At 37.1% G+C, this 18,585-nt stretch overlaps 1 protein-coding gene and 1 non-coding gene across 3 annotated transcripts in view; both read right to left on the reverse strand.

Annotated features, from left to right (window-relative positions):
- Nucleotides 1–18,585, reverse strand: part of RGS7BP (regulator of G protein signaling 7 binding protein) — a 111,231-nt gene that overhangs the window by 26,062 nt on the left and 66,584 nt on the right. For both annotated transcript variants that reach the window (XM_053589916.1, XM_053589926.1), the window contains exon 3: nt 12,410–12,540. In XM_053589916.1, the coding sequence (XP_053445891.1) occupies nt 12,410–12,540 (131 nt within the window). The remainder of the gene's footprint in view (nt 1–12,409; nt 12,541–18,585) is intronic.
- LOC128592638 (U6 spliceosomal RNA) lies at nt 14,720–14,823 on the reverse strand. Its single transcript, XR_008381956.1, has one exon. It is a non-coding gene; the product is annotated as a U6 spliceosomal RNA (small nuclear RNA).

Consider the following 18,585-nt stretch of genomic DNA (forward strand, 5'->3'; position numbering starts at 1 on the left):
CTCCAAAAATTCTTTTAACTTTGCTTAAATATGATTCAATATAATTTTATACAATGCTATTATTTAATATGTAATCTATGTTCAAATTTCTCTATTCATTTCAATAACATTTTTTTATAGGAGGGTTCCAATTAAGGACAATGCATTCTATTTATTTGTGATGTTTCTTTATTCTCCTTTAATCTAGAACAGCGTCCTTGCCTATTTTTATCTTTCATGTGATAGATATTTTTGAATGAAGAGTCCAGGCCAGTTGTTTTATATAATGTCTTTCCATTTGGATTTGTCTGATTGTTCCCACATGCTCAGATTCAGAGTAAACATTTTTGGCAAGAATGTTATAGAAGTAATAATTGTGTTTTTCTTAGTGCTTCACATCAGAAAGCATGAGTCAGTTTATCCCATTATTAATGATGCTAAGTATTATTGATTGCTTTGTTAATGTGGATTCTGCCAGCTTTAACCATTGTAAATGAACCCTTTCTCCCTTATTATTAAGAAATCTATGGAGTGATTGAGAGAATGAGATCTTTTTAATTTAAATATTTATTTGTTTAGGATTGGGGAAAGTTTTTCTGTTTTTCTTGATTATCTATTTCTCACAATTCTTTCTGTTTTTTCAGAATTTCTATTTCATATTGAAGTCACTGGATCTATCTTTTTATATTTCTTAACTATTCTCCAAACTCCATATTTATCTTTTGGGGTGAATTCTGGGAGAATAGCTTGACATGATATTTCAGTTTGCTATTCTAGGCCCTCAATATTTCCACCATGATAATTATTAAGAATTGTGAAGGATTTGACATTTTAGGCCTACTTGCAAATTAGCCTGTTAATAGTTTCAAGGATACATGAGGTTCCTGGGTCAGAGATAAAGATAGTTTATTACTTACAGACTAGCAGTAGCCAGAGCAACAGCATTTGTGCTGTGTTTTTTGTTGTTTATTTTTTGAGTCCTAATTCTCACAGGGAGACACAAAGATGTCAAATGATGCCTGCACAGAGAGTGGGCTATATAACAGGAAAGGAAATCTGAGCCTTTTGTAAGCATGTTGGTCCTTTGCTCCAGAGGAAAATATTTTCATTATTTTGAATAGTAAGCATGTCTTGCTCTGGAGGAAGACACTGTCTCTAGTTTCCAAGGCATTTGTTAAATAAGCATCTTTGAATAGATAGTGTAAAACAAAGAGCAGTCAGTGCCTCACTTTGCAAGATGTGCAGAATGCAAGAGATGAAAAGAATTGTCTCCAACATGAATTAACCCATCTACTGAGTTTTTTATGTGATTGATGACATTTTTATTTCCAACAAATTTAGCTGCTTCCTTTCCATTATAGACAATTGTTGTTTTTAATCTCTTTGCATTTATTGATGATATATGTTTTCAATGTTTTTGTCACTTTAAAATTCGTTCTCCAAGTATTAGTTGTTTGTTGCACTTAGTATATCCCTTCTATAATGTAGGCTTTTCTTAAAAATATGGGCATTCCTGGATGTCTATTCAGATTTGTCTCTGAGGATCCCTGTTGGCCTATCATTCTAATAACAGTGCCTTCCTTCTGGTGATGGTGGGGAGGGGCAGGGTATATGGCTGGATAATGAATATCTAAAATACTTCTTCTGGGTGCAAGACTGATAAGTTACCTCCATCGATAAGGTGCCTGTTTGGGGGCCTCATGTCTGTTCTGAGTTTCCTGTTTAGAACTCCTTCTCCAGTGGGATATATTGAGCAATTTAGCCTGGGAAAAAACACTGTAGTCATGTGTTCACTTTCTTTTTCTTCTGTGAACGTCCTTGTGGTGGCTCAGATTGACTTTACACTCTTTTTTCTGCCTTGACGCCCAGTCCTGATGCTTACCCCGACATCCTCCTAGGGCAAGCACTGATGGTCTGTCATGCTCAGTCTGGGGCCAGCTCAGCCTTTCCTGTATGAAATTCCAAACATTAATTTCTCTGACAACAGTTCCAGAAATCTTTCGTGTGATTTGTATTTGTTTACTCTGAGCTTGAAGTATCCCTGGAGTTAATTTTATTTTTGTAGACATTTTCTCCTGCTTCTTCTCAAGTTCCTTATCTGCTGTGGTTTACCCTGTTCATTTATTTATACCAATCCAACCCCAATTGCGTTCTAGCTTTGAGAAATTCTTTAACATTTCTGGTTTGTTGAAGTCATCTTTCCTTGTTTTCCAGGGTCATGGGAGACTGTGCTATGTTTGCCACTCTGTATTTTCTTTTCTTCTTACAATACCCTGTTTCCCTGAAAATAAGACCTACTTACAGGAAAGATAAGATATCCCCTGAAAATAAGACCTAGCACATCTTTGGGAGCACACCTTAAAATAAGACACTGGGGAAACAGGGTAGAAGGGTCCATGTGACAGAGTTATGGCCAATGGACTCTGAGCAGTGATGTAAGCCCCTTCCAGACTGACCCTTAAAAATCCTCCTGTAGGATGCCCTGAGCTTTTCTTCTCTTCCCCTTGACCACTCAATGGTTACAGAGAATGAAAAGAGCAATTGCCCACTCCACTCCAACCCTAGTGTCAGACTATGCCATTGGAATAATTAATTCTTATATATTTGTTGTTGTTTGTTTGTTTAGCAGAACCAGGCCAGGTTCGAACCCGCCAGCCCTGGTGTACATGGCCGGCACCCCAACAACTGAGCTATGGATAAGAATAATGAATTTCTATCGTTCATCAGGATTTGATGTTGTTTCAGATAGCAGTTACCCTACCTTGACAAATATTAAGAATTAATAGGGATTTATTCCTTTCATTATTTTCTGTTATTTCAATGGATTTTCAGTAGGAAGGAAAATATATGCATGAGTGAGTTCAGTCCAACATCTCTGGATAAGCTTTCCTTCTAACTATACTCCCCCCTTTTGGAAAATAGATGCAGGATGAAAGCAATTTATTAACTTACTCAGCAATCATTAATTGAAGCCTCACTCTGCTCTAGGCACCATGCTAGATACTGGGGATACAATAGTGAACACCTTCATGGTGATCAAAATCTAAATTGGACAACAGAAAAGAAACCGGGCAACTGTCCTTCAACATAGCAAGTTCCATTATCAATGCCACGGAGATGGTTAAGGGACACACCAAGTGGGCATTAGCCCAGCCTTGGAGAGTCAGAAAAATCTTCCTGTAGGAAGTTAAATCTAAGTTAAGACCCAAAGAAAGTACGGGTTGGCCATAAAGTCTGTGCAATTTTAAATTACACTGTATAGACATGGGCTAGGTGAAAGGGATGAATATAGGTAGAATGAGTCATATGTCCCAGGCTGAAGGAAAAGCTGGAAGGAACTTACAAGTTGAGATTCCTCAAAGTAAATCAAGATGCCTTGTGTAACCTTCCAGGGCAGGTTATGAAGGGCAGATGAGGGAGGGTTGCTGGTGATAGGAAGCTGGAGAAGTTAGCAAGGTCAGTTCATGGATGTTCTTCTGAGCTACTTGAAGGAATCAACAGAACAGCCCTCCATGGACAGTGGCCAATTTCAGTTCTTCTTCCTCAGCTTCCACCCTTTGAATGGTTGTCTTGTGGATGGTTCACTTATTCTCTAACATCAGGTGGGCTTCCTGCCCTGTTCTTAACAAAGTCATCAACATGTGCTTTCAAGTCAATGCTTTGCTTGTGCAAGAGAGTAAATGTGCATTTAAAATTATTTCTTATTATGAAATGAACTTTCTGTCCCTGGAAAAATCAATTTCAGGCCTCAGTGAACAAATATTTGCTCAGGAGGAGATGGGGAAGGGGGAAGAGAACTCTTAGAGCACCTCAAAATCATACCAAGCTGGTTGCATCACTGTTTAGAACCAGGACATCAAACACTTGGCCACTTTCCTTGGAGGCTTGCAAAGTTTTGCCTTCAGATCCTTGGGGATTTCCATGTATTTTTAGCTTGTTTATGGATAATATACTAGGCATGCTTGAGGGAAAGTTAAAGGAAACCACCCATGAAGCACATAACAGAGCAGAAGGTTGGTTATTCTTATATTTGTGAGAAGTGGTCATTTGTTCAGGAGGAAAAAACCCACATCTGATTGTGGGCCAGTCTCAAGAATACAATACAGCATCCTGGCCTCAGGAGTCAGGCACTGATACTGGAGGATTGGGCTGGTGGTCCTTTATCATACCCACTCTAGACACCGTTTTCCTTCTTGTGTCTTCTTTCTGCCATTCTCCTCCTATGTTCAAGTTTTCCTCTATTCCTCCTCCCTCCACTTCTGTTCCTTCTTGCTTCCTGCCCGTCTTCAGCCTGCTGGTGATAATGGAACACTGCTATAGATGATATCTCTTTGGAGGTCCTTAGTTTGGCCTCTAGGGTCCAGCAAAGTCAATTTTATCCATTTGAGTAAATTTCTCCAAGAACCAAAAGAAAATAAACCAATCTTCTCTGAGCTAATGCTCATCTCTGCCCTCTTACTTCCTTGAGGGCAGAGACAAATATCCTATGTCTTTTGTGCTCCTGACACATCACCTGCTGTGATACGATGCACAGAGCAAGCTTTCAGGACAGTCTTATTGCTGAGTGAATGTGAACAACAAAATAAACATGGCTTACATCAGATGTATGGGTGCTTGTCCAAATAGGTACACTCGCTCTCATGCATTTTCATAACTGGTAGGTGCTTTTTAACTCCATGCACTGTGAAAAGGGCTAGGAAAATGTAGGCCATTTGTTAAGTAATCCACTTTTACTCTCTTATGTTTCTAAAAAGTATGTAATTTAAATAGAAATAAGTTATATTAATTTAGTTAGTTGTTTGCTCATATTAAAAAATAGTTTCAAAGGCTTTTCTACACTATGGTGAAAGATATTCTTAGTGCCATAGGACACATGGGCAGAAAATAGCTATGCCATACATCTTGCCCATGCACTGGGAAATAAACATTTTCCAACTCAGAAGAGATATAGAACTGTCCTCCCCCACTGTTCTGCGTCCTCCTCTGGTCTTCTACTGTCTCCAGAGTCACAGACTTTGTGGTAGCACCATGTGAGAAAACAGAAGCATGGGATGGCCCTCCGCAAACAGAAGTGCAGACAATGGAGGGCACACTTGAAGGACGTCCTCCTGGGGCTGTGAATACTCCATTTTCAGCCCCTAAAGCAGAGCAGAACAATGTGCAAGATGTGTTTACTGTATAATTAATTAATTCCAACTTTTCCATAATGGGTGTCATGGCTAAATCATGCCCTTTTTGCATCACGTGAATGCTTCATTTTATTTTTACTATAGAAGATGATTTCTTAGTCAGAATGACACTTCTTCACCCAATGTAAAATATTCGGTAAATCATTGAATAATCTGTAGAGTTCCCTCTAGTCTTAAAAGCAACTCTCTGAACTTAGTGTTATTTTGGTAAGAAAGTGAACACACAGTGGATTTTATCTATTAAGCATGGTTTTGAAGTGTGCTCACTAATGATTAATTAAGGCAAATCTATGGATAAAATTCAGCCAACCTTGCTACTATCCTTCATTCATTCAGTGGGAATGGTCTAGTGTAGTGGAACTATCACAAACTTTGCAGTGGGTCATGGGCTTTGTGACCTTGTGCAACTTACCTCATTGAGCCTCAGGTTTTTAATCTGTAAATGGGGAAAATATATTTGGGGGTAAAATGAGGTAACATGTATAAAGCACCTGGCAAGTGGAAGCTATTATCATTGCTATTATTTTATTCCTCAGCTGACATCTGCTTCGACTATAAGATTATAAATACAGTCTTCTACAGTGTTTGAAGTCATGGAGATAGAGTAATAAAAGGTTTGAGATTACCCTTGGATTACAGAAGTGGTTATGTTTATATTCTTCAAACACTACAAGCCTGTTTTGGTCTTGGGCATTGAATACCAATGTTCATGAGGTTATTTTCCTCTTGTCATTCAAGTCCCAGATTAAATGTTATCTCCTCAGAGAACTTTGACCATCCCATCCAAAGGAGCCACCCAGTCACTTTCTATTCTCTTTCTATTCTCTCATCCATTCTATTCCAATTATCTGCATTGCACTTTTTAGCACTTGGGATTTTTAGAAAATGTAAGTATTTCTTTTCTTTCTTCCTTTTTCTCTCTCTCCTTCCCTCACTTCTATGCACACACTCTCTTTCTCTCTGCTGTATAACATATACTTCATACAATCAGGAACTCAATTGCTGCAGTTTCCCAGCACCTAAAACAGTGCCTTACATATGACAGGTGCTCAGTAAATATTTGTGCAAAGAATAAATGCATGCTTCCACTCAGAATTTGAATCATAAGCTATTTTAAGATTTATTCTGCTTCATTCCTTCTAACCCACTGTTCTATTTTAGTATCGATTGCCTCATTATGTTAGAAAATAAGGTCTGGTGGCTATATCCTATTTCTGCCTTTATGTTACTTGTCTATTTTGTTGGGTGTGGATTATTTCCTTTACATTTCTTAATATAATGCTGAATACACTGGAGCCTTGACTGCTCATACTCTATTCTTTGTCTTGAGTCCATCCTGTATTTTGCTGGATGGTGGATTATTAGTTTCTCATTCCTGTATCTTGAGCTCTCTGTTCCCAGCAGATTGTGAATTAAGATTTTTCAACTTTTAACATTTCACTATCCTTTCCCTTTTGTGATTACATCTCTTCTGCATATTTTTATCTCTGTATATATCATGGGGGCATATTTTAGGGAAAGAACTACCTTAGGGGGAGGAATGGAGGATGGCATACCTCTAAAGGACTTGGGGATGGGTTTTATTGTAAGTTGTGGCAGAAAGGCAAGCAGCCTCAGTCAGAGAAGGCCACTGACAGAGTAGGGTCAGACGAGAGCAAAGACAGAAGAGTAAGTTCATGCGTGTGGGGGAACTGGACTGGAGTGTTCTGTCATTTCAGCTACTTTCAGAATAAGAACGTTGTCTTAACTGATTGAATGGGGAAAGAAATTGAGAGAAAGGAAAGCCATGGTCAAAATAGCAGGATCATCCAATACCCTTAGAAATCTGGCTCCACTTTCTCCTAGCAATGTGAATGAAACCTTCAATCTCATTTCATTTTGTGGCAGAAAACAGGCATTAATGGTCAATGTGGTACATGGACTCAGTAATGGGAAAAGATTTCCTACCTAACTAACTGTGAAGAAGTGAGAACAGCAATTTTTCACTATAAACATAGAAATTAGAGTCTGTCAAGTAATGCTTTCAATCTATAACTTAAAGTGTTAGAATATGGAACTACAGAATGACTAAAATTATTCCCATCTGTCATCTTCTTAAAACAAACGTAGTTTTTTAGAGCCACTCTCTACCTGATGTAACCCAATAGCCTTTATTCAATGCAGATTTTACTTCACCTGACTGTAATTTACTTTAATTTTGTTAGCCATGGAAAACAAAAATCATTTTAGTAATGTTTTTCTTCATTTCTTTGGCAATAGCATGATCTTGGACTGTATAAAAGATATCCGAGTAGTTTGGACTGATTGGATCATGAGACAGCAAATTCAGAACCCTGGTGCATGAAACAAGCCTGAAGATCCATTGGAGCTATTGTTAAGAACTAAAAATACCTATCATTTGCTTAATTGGGAGAGAAGGACAATCTTCATTACTAAATTCAAGCTCTCCGTGAGAGCTTTGAAATTATTAGAGGCTTATTTTTCCCAGAAAGAAAATATACTCTTCACCCCTCTAGTGACCTTGTGTACCCTGTCTCTCTAAAGCATAAACTGATGTCATGACTGCCCAATACGATAATGAAACTAAGTGGACAATACCATCTGGACTTCTGATGGCAGCCAGGGAGGTGATACACAACCCGTGACATAATTTGGTTTTAGTATCTAATCCAGTGAAAAATTGACCAGATATTCTCATATAGGGCCAAATAGTGACTCTATTGCAACCCCTTTCCTTTCCTCAATAGAAAAGAAATGCTAATGAAGAGGAAAATGGCAAACCTTTAGCACTCACATGGAGAGAAAAGAAATTAGTTCACCTAAAGATTATCAAAATACAGTAGAGCCTCGATAGTTGGCCACCTCCCTACATTGACCACCTCCTTAAGTTGATCTAATTTTCAAAGATTGAACATGCACCACATGTACATGTCAGCACATAGGCCTACTTCCTCATGTTGACCACTTCCATGTGTTGACCAATTTGTTATAGTTCCTTGAGTGGTCAACTTACAGAGGTTCTACTGTACTAATTTTTGTTGTAGCATTGAAAGTAACAAACCAGACAGAGATTCTAAACAGAAAAAGATTTTGAGTGTTCCAAATTAGAATGGGAATCACTATTCCCCTAAGACTCTGGGAAGCATTTGATTTCTCAAGGGAAGGATATAGTGAGGTCATCAAGATAGGCTCATTCCCTATCTTATACCAGTGGTGCTATTCTTTGGATAAAAAGTACTAGTTTTACCTTTACTACTGGGGCATAGTAAATCTTGGTAGACAAACTTCTTTCTAGTGGATAAATGGTCCTTTTTTGCTAACATATAATATGTATAAATCATATAAATATTTATATCTCATATATATGTATATCTCAATCCTAGGAAAAGGAAACTGATTTCTTGATCTATGCATTCTCCTTCCACCTCTACTACTTTGCCTGCAATTTGGAATTACCTATACCTCAGTTCCCACTCACTGTTCATTTAGAATTTATACATATTTTTCCTTATCATACATGTTGACTCAATGCCTTGAGTCACATTAACGTTAAGAGCCTTCCTCCCTGATCCTTCCCCATTTCTTGTTTTAATGAAGATAATGCATTTACCTTTCATTCCAATGTTGTAAGGTTTCCCAGACTTGCTGACTCTTCTCTGTTTACTTTTATAAGCAGAGACTCCAAGCTTTAAGGGCAAGACATATAATTAACTCTTAAAGTTTAATACTCTTGTGCTGTGGTGTGTGGACCTATTTCTTTCCCAACTCATTTCTGGCAGCCCATGGTCATTGGAGCCAAGTACCCTTATTTTTTGAAAAATAAGCTGGGGGTTCTGAGCACAGACAGGTTCCTCAGCAGTTTCCAATGATACCGAAGAAAGTACAAAAACCAACAGCTGACATTTTCTATTTCATCTTGATGGTGGAAATATGAAGTGGCCCACAGTATAAACAAGCCAGGAGTCCAAAATAATAGCATGGAGTTAATCCCTTAGATGCAATGAAGAAATCACTGGTGGGAAGAAAGAAATAGGCATATCATACAGATATAAGACTGGAAAATTAAAATCTGATTTCCTTAATGGAACTATCCTTCCCCTAAGAGCTTATATTTTATTTCACATTCTGGAAATTTCCAGGAAATTTGTCCAGTATATATTTTCAAATATGTATTTTCTAGCACTTTATTTTCTCTGGTTTTATGACATTTTCCTTTGTGCTTACTGCTAGCAACTTATCTCCATCTTCAGTATAGTTTTTTAATCCTACATCCTTGTATTACTATTTTCTTTACTTTTAGATTAATTGAGAACTTCTCACCGATAAAGAAGTCTCCTCCTCATTGCCTTAACTCTACTAGTACCAGGACAAAGGTAACAATCCACAGGACAGCTGGCTCTTAGACTTGCATTCTGGAAACACAAGCTGGCAAGGACTGTATAATATGTATAATGCTTTCAAAAATAGTAAAGAATGATGGTTTGCTGATTACAGATGGTGATTAGAGGTAACAAACTATATTCAATTGAAGAAATGCACCACTGAATTTCTCTTTTAATTTTTTAGAAAAGTTTCTTATTCAGTAGATCTGGGGTGGGGTCTGAGAATTTGCATTTCTAACAAATGTTTCAGATGCTAATGCTGCTAGTTTAGGGGCTACACTTTGAGAACACTACCTATTTCAGTGGTCACGTCAAGAGTTAATGGAGAAAATACGCTATAGGAGCCCGAATACAGCCCACATTCATTAGAAGCACCTACCACTTTTGTATTTACGTTTCATCAGTGGGGGGTGGGGGGAGAAAGCATAAATTCCATGTTGAAAGCCTGTACTCAGGGGAGTAGAGAGTAGCAAAGGAGAACAGAATGGTAAGGGCTAGGAAGCTTTTTGTTTGTTCATCTGTGGGGTGTGATTTAATGTTTTGCTTCAAAACATAGAGCGGCAGTTCTCAAGTCTCAGAATCACTGGGAGTGCCCACAGAAATTCAGATTCAGTAGGTGCTTGGATAGGATCCAAAAATCTGCATGTTTACCCAGCATCCTGGATAATTTTGAAGCCAATTTTCCAAGGAGTACACTTTAAATAATAATGGTTTTAGAAAAAGACAAAAATCCAAGTGAAGACTTAATCCTGCATGGGAGAGAAACCAAAGATACTATCAGGTATTTTCTTTTTAAGGGTTGTATGCATCTAGAGGGTTAGGCACTGGAATGAGGGGGGATGGCAGGGGCTTATTTAGATTTTTTTTTGTTGTTGTTGTTGTTTTTTTAAACAGAGAAGTAGGCAGAGCAGACAGGAGGCAGCAAAGACCTAAAGAGCTGATTGGTAAGGGGTGATACGCTTTTCATTTGCATGAAAAGACCAAATACAACAGGACAGCAATCTGGATGAGAAAATTCCTTTTAATTTTAAGCAGAGAGCTAGCCCAGAAGAATCTTCCTTTCAAAGGTCAGTTGTGAAAAGACAAAAAGCAGGAGTGGATGGCAGAAGGAGAGCAGGTGGCATACTGAGGAGGAGTTAGAGCAGGACTGGGAGTGAAGGTCACTGGGCAGTAGGGACATGCCCTCAGCAAGGAAGATTCCAGCAGCAACAAGACGTGCAATACCGCAGGCAGAGCCAAAGCAGATCTGGGGAATGAAAAACACCTGTACCCAGTGTGCTTGCTCATTGAAAAGAATGAAAATACTACTCTGGATACGTATTTATGTGTGAGTGTGTCTGTGTGTGTGAGAGAGAGAGATGGATAAAGACATCGGGCCAATGACACCTGTTTGAATGTCATGAGGATGTCTGAGTATTCAATTTTCTGACTAGGCATTCATTACAGTGTCAAGGTGCAATCTCTCTTATATTAATAACAGAAGGAAAGATAGAAACCCTTCAAAGACTAGCCTTTAGAAGTCAAAAGGAACAAGGCATAACATTCAAATTTTGAGTAAGATATTGTCTTATCTCCGGAGCAACATAGCATAACCTTATTTTTATAAGTCTGACTGTGTGCTTACATCTGTGTGTATACAAGATTTGATTTTTACAAGGACTTTATCATGTCCTTTAGTCCCCCTCAAATTGCAATGCTCATTTGGTTTCAAAACTTTACTTGAACCACTTCTTCATCTGAAATATCTTTCTGTTTCCTTCCCTAACAGAACCCTAGCTTGAGAACCCCAAGATTTTCCCTGAGTATTCTTGACTTCACTGACATTTTCTATCTCTGAATTAAAATCATAGCAAAGAACTCTTTCTGTGCATCCTCCCTACTCTCCTGCACTCAAGCATAAGAAGTTGACATTTGAGAGCTTCCCAATAAACCATTGTTTAATGAATTTATAAAGAAAATATGGGTTGAATCTTCCAATAATAGAAACTTTTGGTTTCTTCTGCAGTGTCCATCCCATTCCACCCTCTCCCATCATGTAATAGCTAGGGATTTGGAAGGGTTGACCCCAGAATGGGCTTTGATTGCCTAAACCAGTCAGTGGAATTCCACACCTCCATCTACAGTGACTGGTTCAGTCATGGATCTGGTTCAATCAGAATGAAGCTCAGGACCTTTGCTCTATACTTGGAAGTTCTCTTTCTTAATGGATTGTGCCATGTGCAGATGTGGTGACTGGAACTATTTGCTAATGGGGGAGAAGATAGCTTGAGGGTAAAGTCAACAGCCAGAATGCAGGGCATCATTTTGAGAATCATAAATCTGATCAAACACCGCTGAAACTATGGCTACCTCTGTCGGGTACAGTTGTTGAGCCAATATATTCCTTTATGGTTTAAGACAGGGGATGAGTTTATCTATTACTAATATGCCTCCCTATTATTTGTTAAGTTTCTTCTTGTTTTAAATCTTTGGGACACAATATGTAATTGTCTTCTTGCAACTTAATTCATTTAGGAAAACAGCAGCACTCTTGGACAGCATTTACTCCCCTGGTAAGATCATTATATATTTCTGCTGCTTATGCTGATTCTAATGAAAGTCACTTTCACAAGAACTAAAAGAATACATTTGATTGAGAACTGTTTCTACTCAGTTTCTTTTCAAAACGATTAGTGTTCTTATGCACTTAGATAGTACTAATATGGACTTCTTATTCATTTATAAATGAAACATTTCCTGAACATTTAAATTAATTCTAGTTGTATACAGATGGCCATTTAGCCAAAACTAATTGACATTATGCAAAAGATTGGTTTTTGTTTAACATGTCCCAGTGTTTCTGATAGTGAAAGTGGATACCTTTTCGATGAAACTGAAGAGACCCCAGAAGACATATGGATTTTAGCATCTCTGTTGTGTACATTTCCAAGCAGCACTGCAGCTGGATGTAAAGCCGGCAGATTTCTGGGTGGATCTCACCATCTTCTGGGCTGCAACAGAATGAAAGAGAAAACCTGTGAATATTCTCAAGATTTCACTCATCAGCCACTTGTCTCATCTCTAAGAGGGGAAAATGCTCAATAAAGATTCCTTAAAGCCTTGATCCTAAAATATAGGACTTCCTGCTTTCAAACCAATGACCAATGTGACAGTTCTTACATAAGTGTCTTTCTGACTAACAGCTCTTAATTTTTTTCCCCTTCAGCAGCAGGCTTCTGCTGGGAGCTTAAAATCATAAATGCTTTACGTAATTGAAAATATCAGACATTTTCAATTTAGCTGTTGGAACAAATTTGCAAAATATATTTAAACCATAAGAATCTCCTAGCCTGCAAGGAGAGATTAAAAGCCCTTGTTTTAACGGAAACCAACAAGAGCTATTCAGTTACCACGTTATCAGACAGCTCTTTAATATTAGGGCCCTAGCATAATGTGATTACAGAGCCAATTTACAAATTATTTTTATCAAGGTTTTTTTGTCTGAGTCTGAAGGCTATTCCTTTATCGTGTATTCTGGCTAATTTACAAATGGTCAAATGTTTTTAATGAAAATATAAAAATTTTATGAAAAGAGAGCAAAGCAATAAAATTCTGGTAAGTATGCTTAATAATCTAAACCTAAATAAAACCCGAACTTACGCTCAGTGTATTCTAAAGTCTTTGAATCTTTCTCTGTTACATATGACAAACCATATAAATCTGAATATGATGAAACATGGAGTAATCACTTATTTTTTGATGAAGTGGAAAGAAATTAGTGGTTGAAAAAATAATACTCAATTTTATATGCAACTACAATAGCATATGCTGAATAAAACAAACTAATAAAAGGGATAAAGTTTAGAGATAAATTAGAAATGAAAGAAAAAGCCTAAATTGAACTCTGTCAAATGTCCTCGTGTGTCGTCTTTACTTCTGTCCCATTCCTTTAAAATGCACTGAAATCTAATTAAATAAAGTTCCATTTGGATTTGATTTCTTTGTAAAGTGGGTTGGTAGCAAAACGTCAGGGGTACTATCAGACAAAAAATAGTGGCTATATTTTTAAGTTCTGGAATCACAGTAGAAAGAATTTGTATGTATACAGCACTCTACAATGATAATTAGTTTTCATTTTCAACACTTATTTCATACAGGAGCCTATCAACTCATACGGCTTATATAACTTAGGAAAATGCAAAATTCTTTGCCTCTGTATCTGCGATGCCTGCACAGTCAGCCTGGGTCTTTCCCGGGTCAGGTGGTACAAAGTGCCTCATAAGAACTCACATGCAAAATTTGGCTTTATCTGAATGTTAATAGACTACATTACTTTTCATCTGTGACTCAAAGGGCCAGCCCTAGGTCCTTGACTGCAAGCAAGCTTATCTCTGGTGAGAGTCACAGGTTTTCTTTTTTTCTTTTCTTTTTATATATTTTTTAATGTTTCAGGTTAATCGATCTCAGGTTTTTTTTTTTCAGAGGTTCCTCCCCTCCCACAAGTGCCTTCCACCCTCACACTGTTCTCCTGCTACCTGGAGTTTCACCCTCTCCACCTACTCCACCCAGACAGACAGACAGATACACACACACACAAAATCTCTCATTACTTCATATCATCTGAAGCCTTTCAAAATGTCTCCAACTGTGTCCCGTTCTCTCACAGTTCTGCTGGGTTCCGAACAGATAATGGGCATTAATGGTTCATGTAATAAGTGATCCTGGTACTTTATCTACTAACACATTGATTTTCCCTGAAAAATCTGAAGATAATGTCTTATTTCAAAGGCAGTATGGAGGGAAAAAATGTTAAGGCGGGCCTTTTCTGTGCTGCTTTATCATTCTAGTACCTGTGGTCTATTTCACCTACGTATATATAACATTGGCTCTGGTGGCTCATATACAGATTTTTCAAAGTCTTTTTTTTTAACTGACACACAATAATTACAATTATCTATGGGGTATATGGGTATATGTAAAGGTTCAATACATGTATATATCGTGTAATGGTCAAATTAGAGTAATCAGCAAATCCATCACCTCAAATATTTGTCATTGCTTTGTGGTGAGAACATTCAGAATCCTCTTTTCTAGATATTTTGAAATATAAAATACATTATTGTTAACTACAGTCACTCTGCTGTACAATAGAACACCAGAACTTAATCCTCCTAACTAACCCTAATTTTAAAAAACATGAAACGCTACATGAATTTGCATGCCATCCTTGTTCAGGGGCTGTGCTAATCTTTGTATCATTTCAATTTTAGTGTATGTGCTGCCAAAGTGAATGCTCATATGCAGATTTAAAAAAAAATCCTATAATTAATCTGTTGCATGCACTGTACATTTTATGAGTGGGACAATTAGCCAAAGTGTCATTCCAAGCCATGGAGTATTCTTATTTTCAGAAGTACAAAATATGTGCCTAGTGGCTTAGTTCCAAAACTAAGCAATCTTCATGTATAGATGACATTTTATGTAACTTAAACAAATGGCTACCGTATTAACATATTTTCAGGACCACTATATTTTATTTATTGCTTTATAGCTAGAAAGAGAGAGAGAAAGCAATGTATTTAGTGCTTCTGAAAAAAAGGCAAATCAAATTGACTAAAATGTCTAATTAAAAACATTTCTTTGGGTGCCATCTCCTTAATTCTTCTAAAATCCATGGAGATTCTACAAACTGTGGGCCTGTTATATCCCTCATAAATATTTTGGGGAAGGAGCTGAATAAGCACCACCAGAAATACATTCTCCTAACAAAAACTAATTGACACTAAAGTTGCACCATAAATATTCTGGTTAAAAAATTCATACACATGCTCATACGTTATCTTGGAAAACTGAACTATAGAGAAAGAAAGGAACTATTTAAAGAAGAGTGGAAAAGCTAAGATATCTTGTTAGAGTTTCATAATGCCTAGACCCAGTTACATTAACCTCAGGTCTTACACGCTTTATTTCTTCAACTTTAGAGCTCTAACATGCACTATTGTTATGGATTACTAAAAATTCATTGAAAGACAAACTGTCACATGACTTATAATATGTTCAATGTTATAAGCAGTGGACTGAAATACATTTTTGATTGGAGAATACAGGAAAAGCCAAGAAAACAGCAAGTTGAAAGCTTGAAACTTCCTAGGGATAAATTACAAGACCTAGGAAAACATTTACATTAAAATAAAATCGGACCTGTGAATTTCCTCCAGGAACTGGAAGCAACTTAACTTAGAGGTAGCTTTGGCACATATTACTTCTGCTTAGTATAAACTGATTCATGCTTATTAATCAAAGTTTAGGTCTATGAGAGTCATTCCTGAGGTGACTCATTTAATTCAGTCAAAGAGTTAGTGACTAGGTTGTGATTACATACTTATTTTTTTCTAGTAAAGAGCTAAGCTAATCCTTCTGATTAATTTTAAAATCTTATTGTTCATTGAAAAAAATCTTAAAAATTAATTTTAATTGATATTTCCAGCAATTTAGAAGTTGAATCCACTTAAAATAATCACCAAATTATGAATCTGCTTTCAGAAAACTCCTTAAAGGTGAGAATCAGGATTTAATGAGTTAATCACATACCTTAAGAAACTAGAACAGCTGTAGGAGGAGGACATAAAAGCAGATACTGCTTAAGTCACCTCTCGATATTGGAACCTCTCTTTCTATTGTGAATATTCTTATTTTATAATTCGGAAAGTAATATGATAAAGACCTGCTAGAATGGCTAACATTAAAAGACTGCCATGTCATTATTTGGGGAAATATAAATCCTGAGCTATCAAGTAAATACCCACTACCTAGCCTCTACAATTAACATTTTATGATGTTTTATTACATATCTCCCTGTCTGTTCATCCCTCTGTCCAACCAGCAATCTGTATTATTCTTTTGAAGTTGCAGACCTTGGTAAACTTTACCCCAATCAATTCACCATGACTATCGTTAATGGAAGTTCTGTCAAATTTTGGTGATGATGTGGAACAATGGAAACTCTCATACATTGTTGGTATGAGTTAAAATGTTATACAACTCCTTTGAAAAGATGTTCTGGAAGTTTCTTATAAAACTAAACATACATCTATGCAATGACCTGCCAATTCCATTTCTAGGTATTTGGCCGAGAGAAATGGAAACATATTCATAAATAGATCTCTGTGTGTTCATGGTATGTATTTATAATAACCGAAAAAAGAAACAGCCCAGGTGTCTGTCAAGAGGAAAATGGTGAGGAAATTAGTACATTTATACAAGACAATAATAGGCAACATTAAAACGAGCTACCTTCTTAAACTCAAAACAACATAGATGAATCACAAAAACATTATCTTTTTGTGAGAAAATCCTTATACAAGCATAAATACTGTATGACTCCATTCACGTGAACCTCTAGAGCAAGTAAAATTAACTGACAGTGAAAAACATTAGAACAGTGGTGGGGAACTGACTAAGAAGGCACATGAGGAAACTTTCTGGGAAGAGGATAATATTGTGTATCTAGACAAGAGGTTTTAGTTATATGGCTGTATACATTTGGCAAAACTTACTGAATGGTACACATAACATTTGTGCATTTGTTTATATAAAAATTTTACTTTAAAAAAGCAAATATTGAACTCTAGGTAATGTTATGCATGATAAGTTCTTTACAGGTTAAGTTTACTAATATCTGTAACTTCAGGAGTATAACACAGATTGCTGATTGGACGGGGGGGTGTACAGGTAAGTAGATGTGTAATGAAGCAAGTATCATAAAATGCTAAATGTAGAATCTAGATGGTGGATATTTTTTGATGACCAAGGATTTAAATTTCCCCCAATTTTTACATGGCATAATTTGAACAAAACAACCAGGAACCTTTATGACTGGGTCAAGGTCAGGAGTTAACCCACAGGGGATTGTAGTTGTGAAATGTCTCAGCCTTGCATCTGTCTGCTCTTTTGCTGAGGTTGCCAGACTTTGGTGGTCTGTGCAGCTGCTAATGGCTTTTTAAAAGACAGCAACATGTTTGTTGTTTTGGTAGTCTGCTTCTAATGTAATGATTTATAAATTTAGTCAAAGGCAGAAACATATAATGAAAGGAAAATGAGTTTTTGAGTCAGAAAACTTAGATTTAAATACATGCTGTGTTGTTTTAGAATTGTGATCTTAGGAAAAACACTTTAACTGCTCTGAGACTCAGTTTCCTCAGTTGTGAAATAGAGATAACTCTATGAAGTACCTCAAAGCTGTGCAATGATTAGATAACATCACGGTGGGAAAATAGGGAGAAAATGTGAAGGATTATAAGAGGCTGGCTGCAATCCATCTTAGCACATCAAAGTCGTGTTTACATAGCCTTATACTTGTATAAAGTCTTAAGTTATACAAATTACGTGCTATTTTGTGACAGTCTTTATTCTCTTACAATTCCCAAATATGGACTTTTGTTACATAAACATGCAATTGGGCTGAGATAAAAAGGTATGACCCCACTGACAACCACTCAGCATTTTACAGAGTTTATTGGTGCCAGATAAACACTTGGAGGTTGTCAGCTACAGAGACCGAAAGCAGAACTCCTGTCACAGCAAATCTATCCAAGTTTCTCTTTTCAGAATCAATTCTGTTGTTGTCTCTTAAGCCAAATGGCGAGGAAGGACTCAGGAAGCCAAAAAGGCTGAGGAAAGGGGATAGTATCTTTTACTTTATTTTTTGGAGTAAATAGCTAGGAAGGAAAGGGAGATTAAATGACTTCGTTGAGGACAGTGGTCTCCAGAATACCGCATCATTGCTTCTCGGCCTTTTGGCTAAGATCAAGTGCAGAATACTGCATCAAATGTCCCCACTGTCTCCTCTCAGATGATTTCACAAAGATATACCCTAATTCTGGGACAACTTCAATGACAGCTTCAGAGCCCAGCCTCCCTATGATTTCAGTGAGAGTGCTGAAGGTGGTCCCATAAGTCTATATACTCAATGGGCTGTTGGGAGGGGGCAGGCAGGGGACAAACATGTGTGTATGTGTGTGTATGTGTGAGAGAGAGAAAGACCCAGTTATCATTCT

This window comes from Nycticebus coucang, chromosome 1, assembly GCF_027406575.1.
Source record: "Nycticebus coucang isolate mNycCou1 chromosome 1, mNycCou1.pri, whole genome shotgun sequence".
Taxonomy (NCBI): Eukaryota; Metazoa; Chordata; class Mammalia; order Primates; family Lorisidae; genus Nycticebus; species Nycticebus coucang.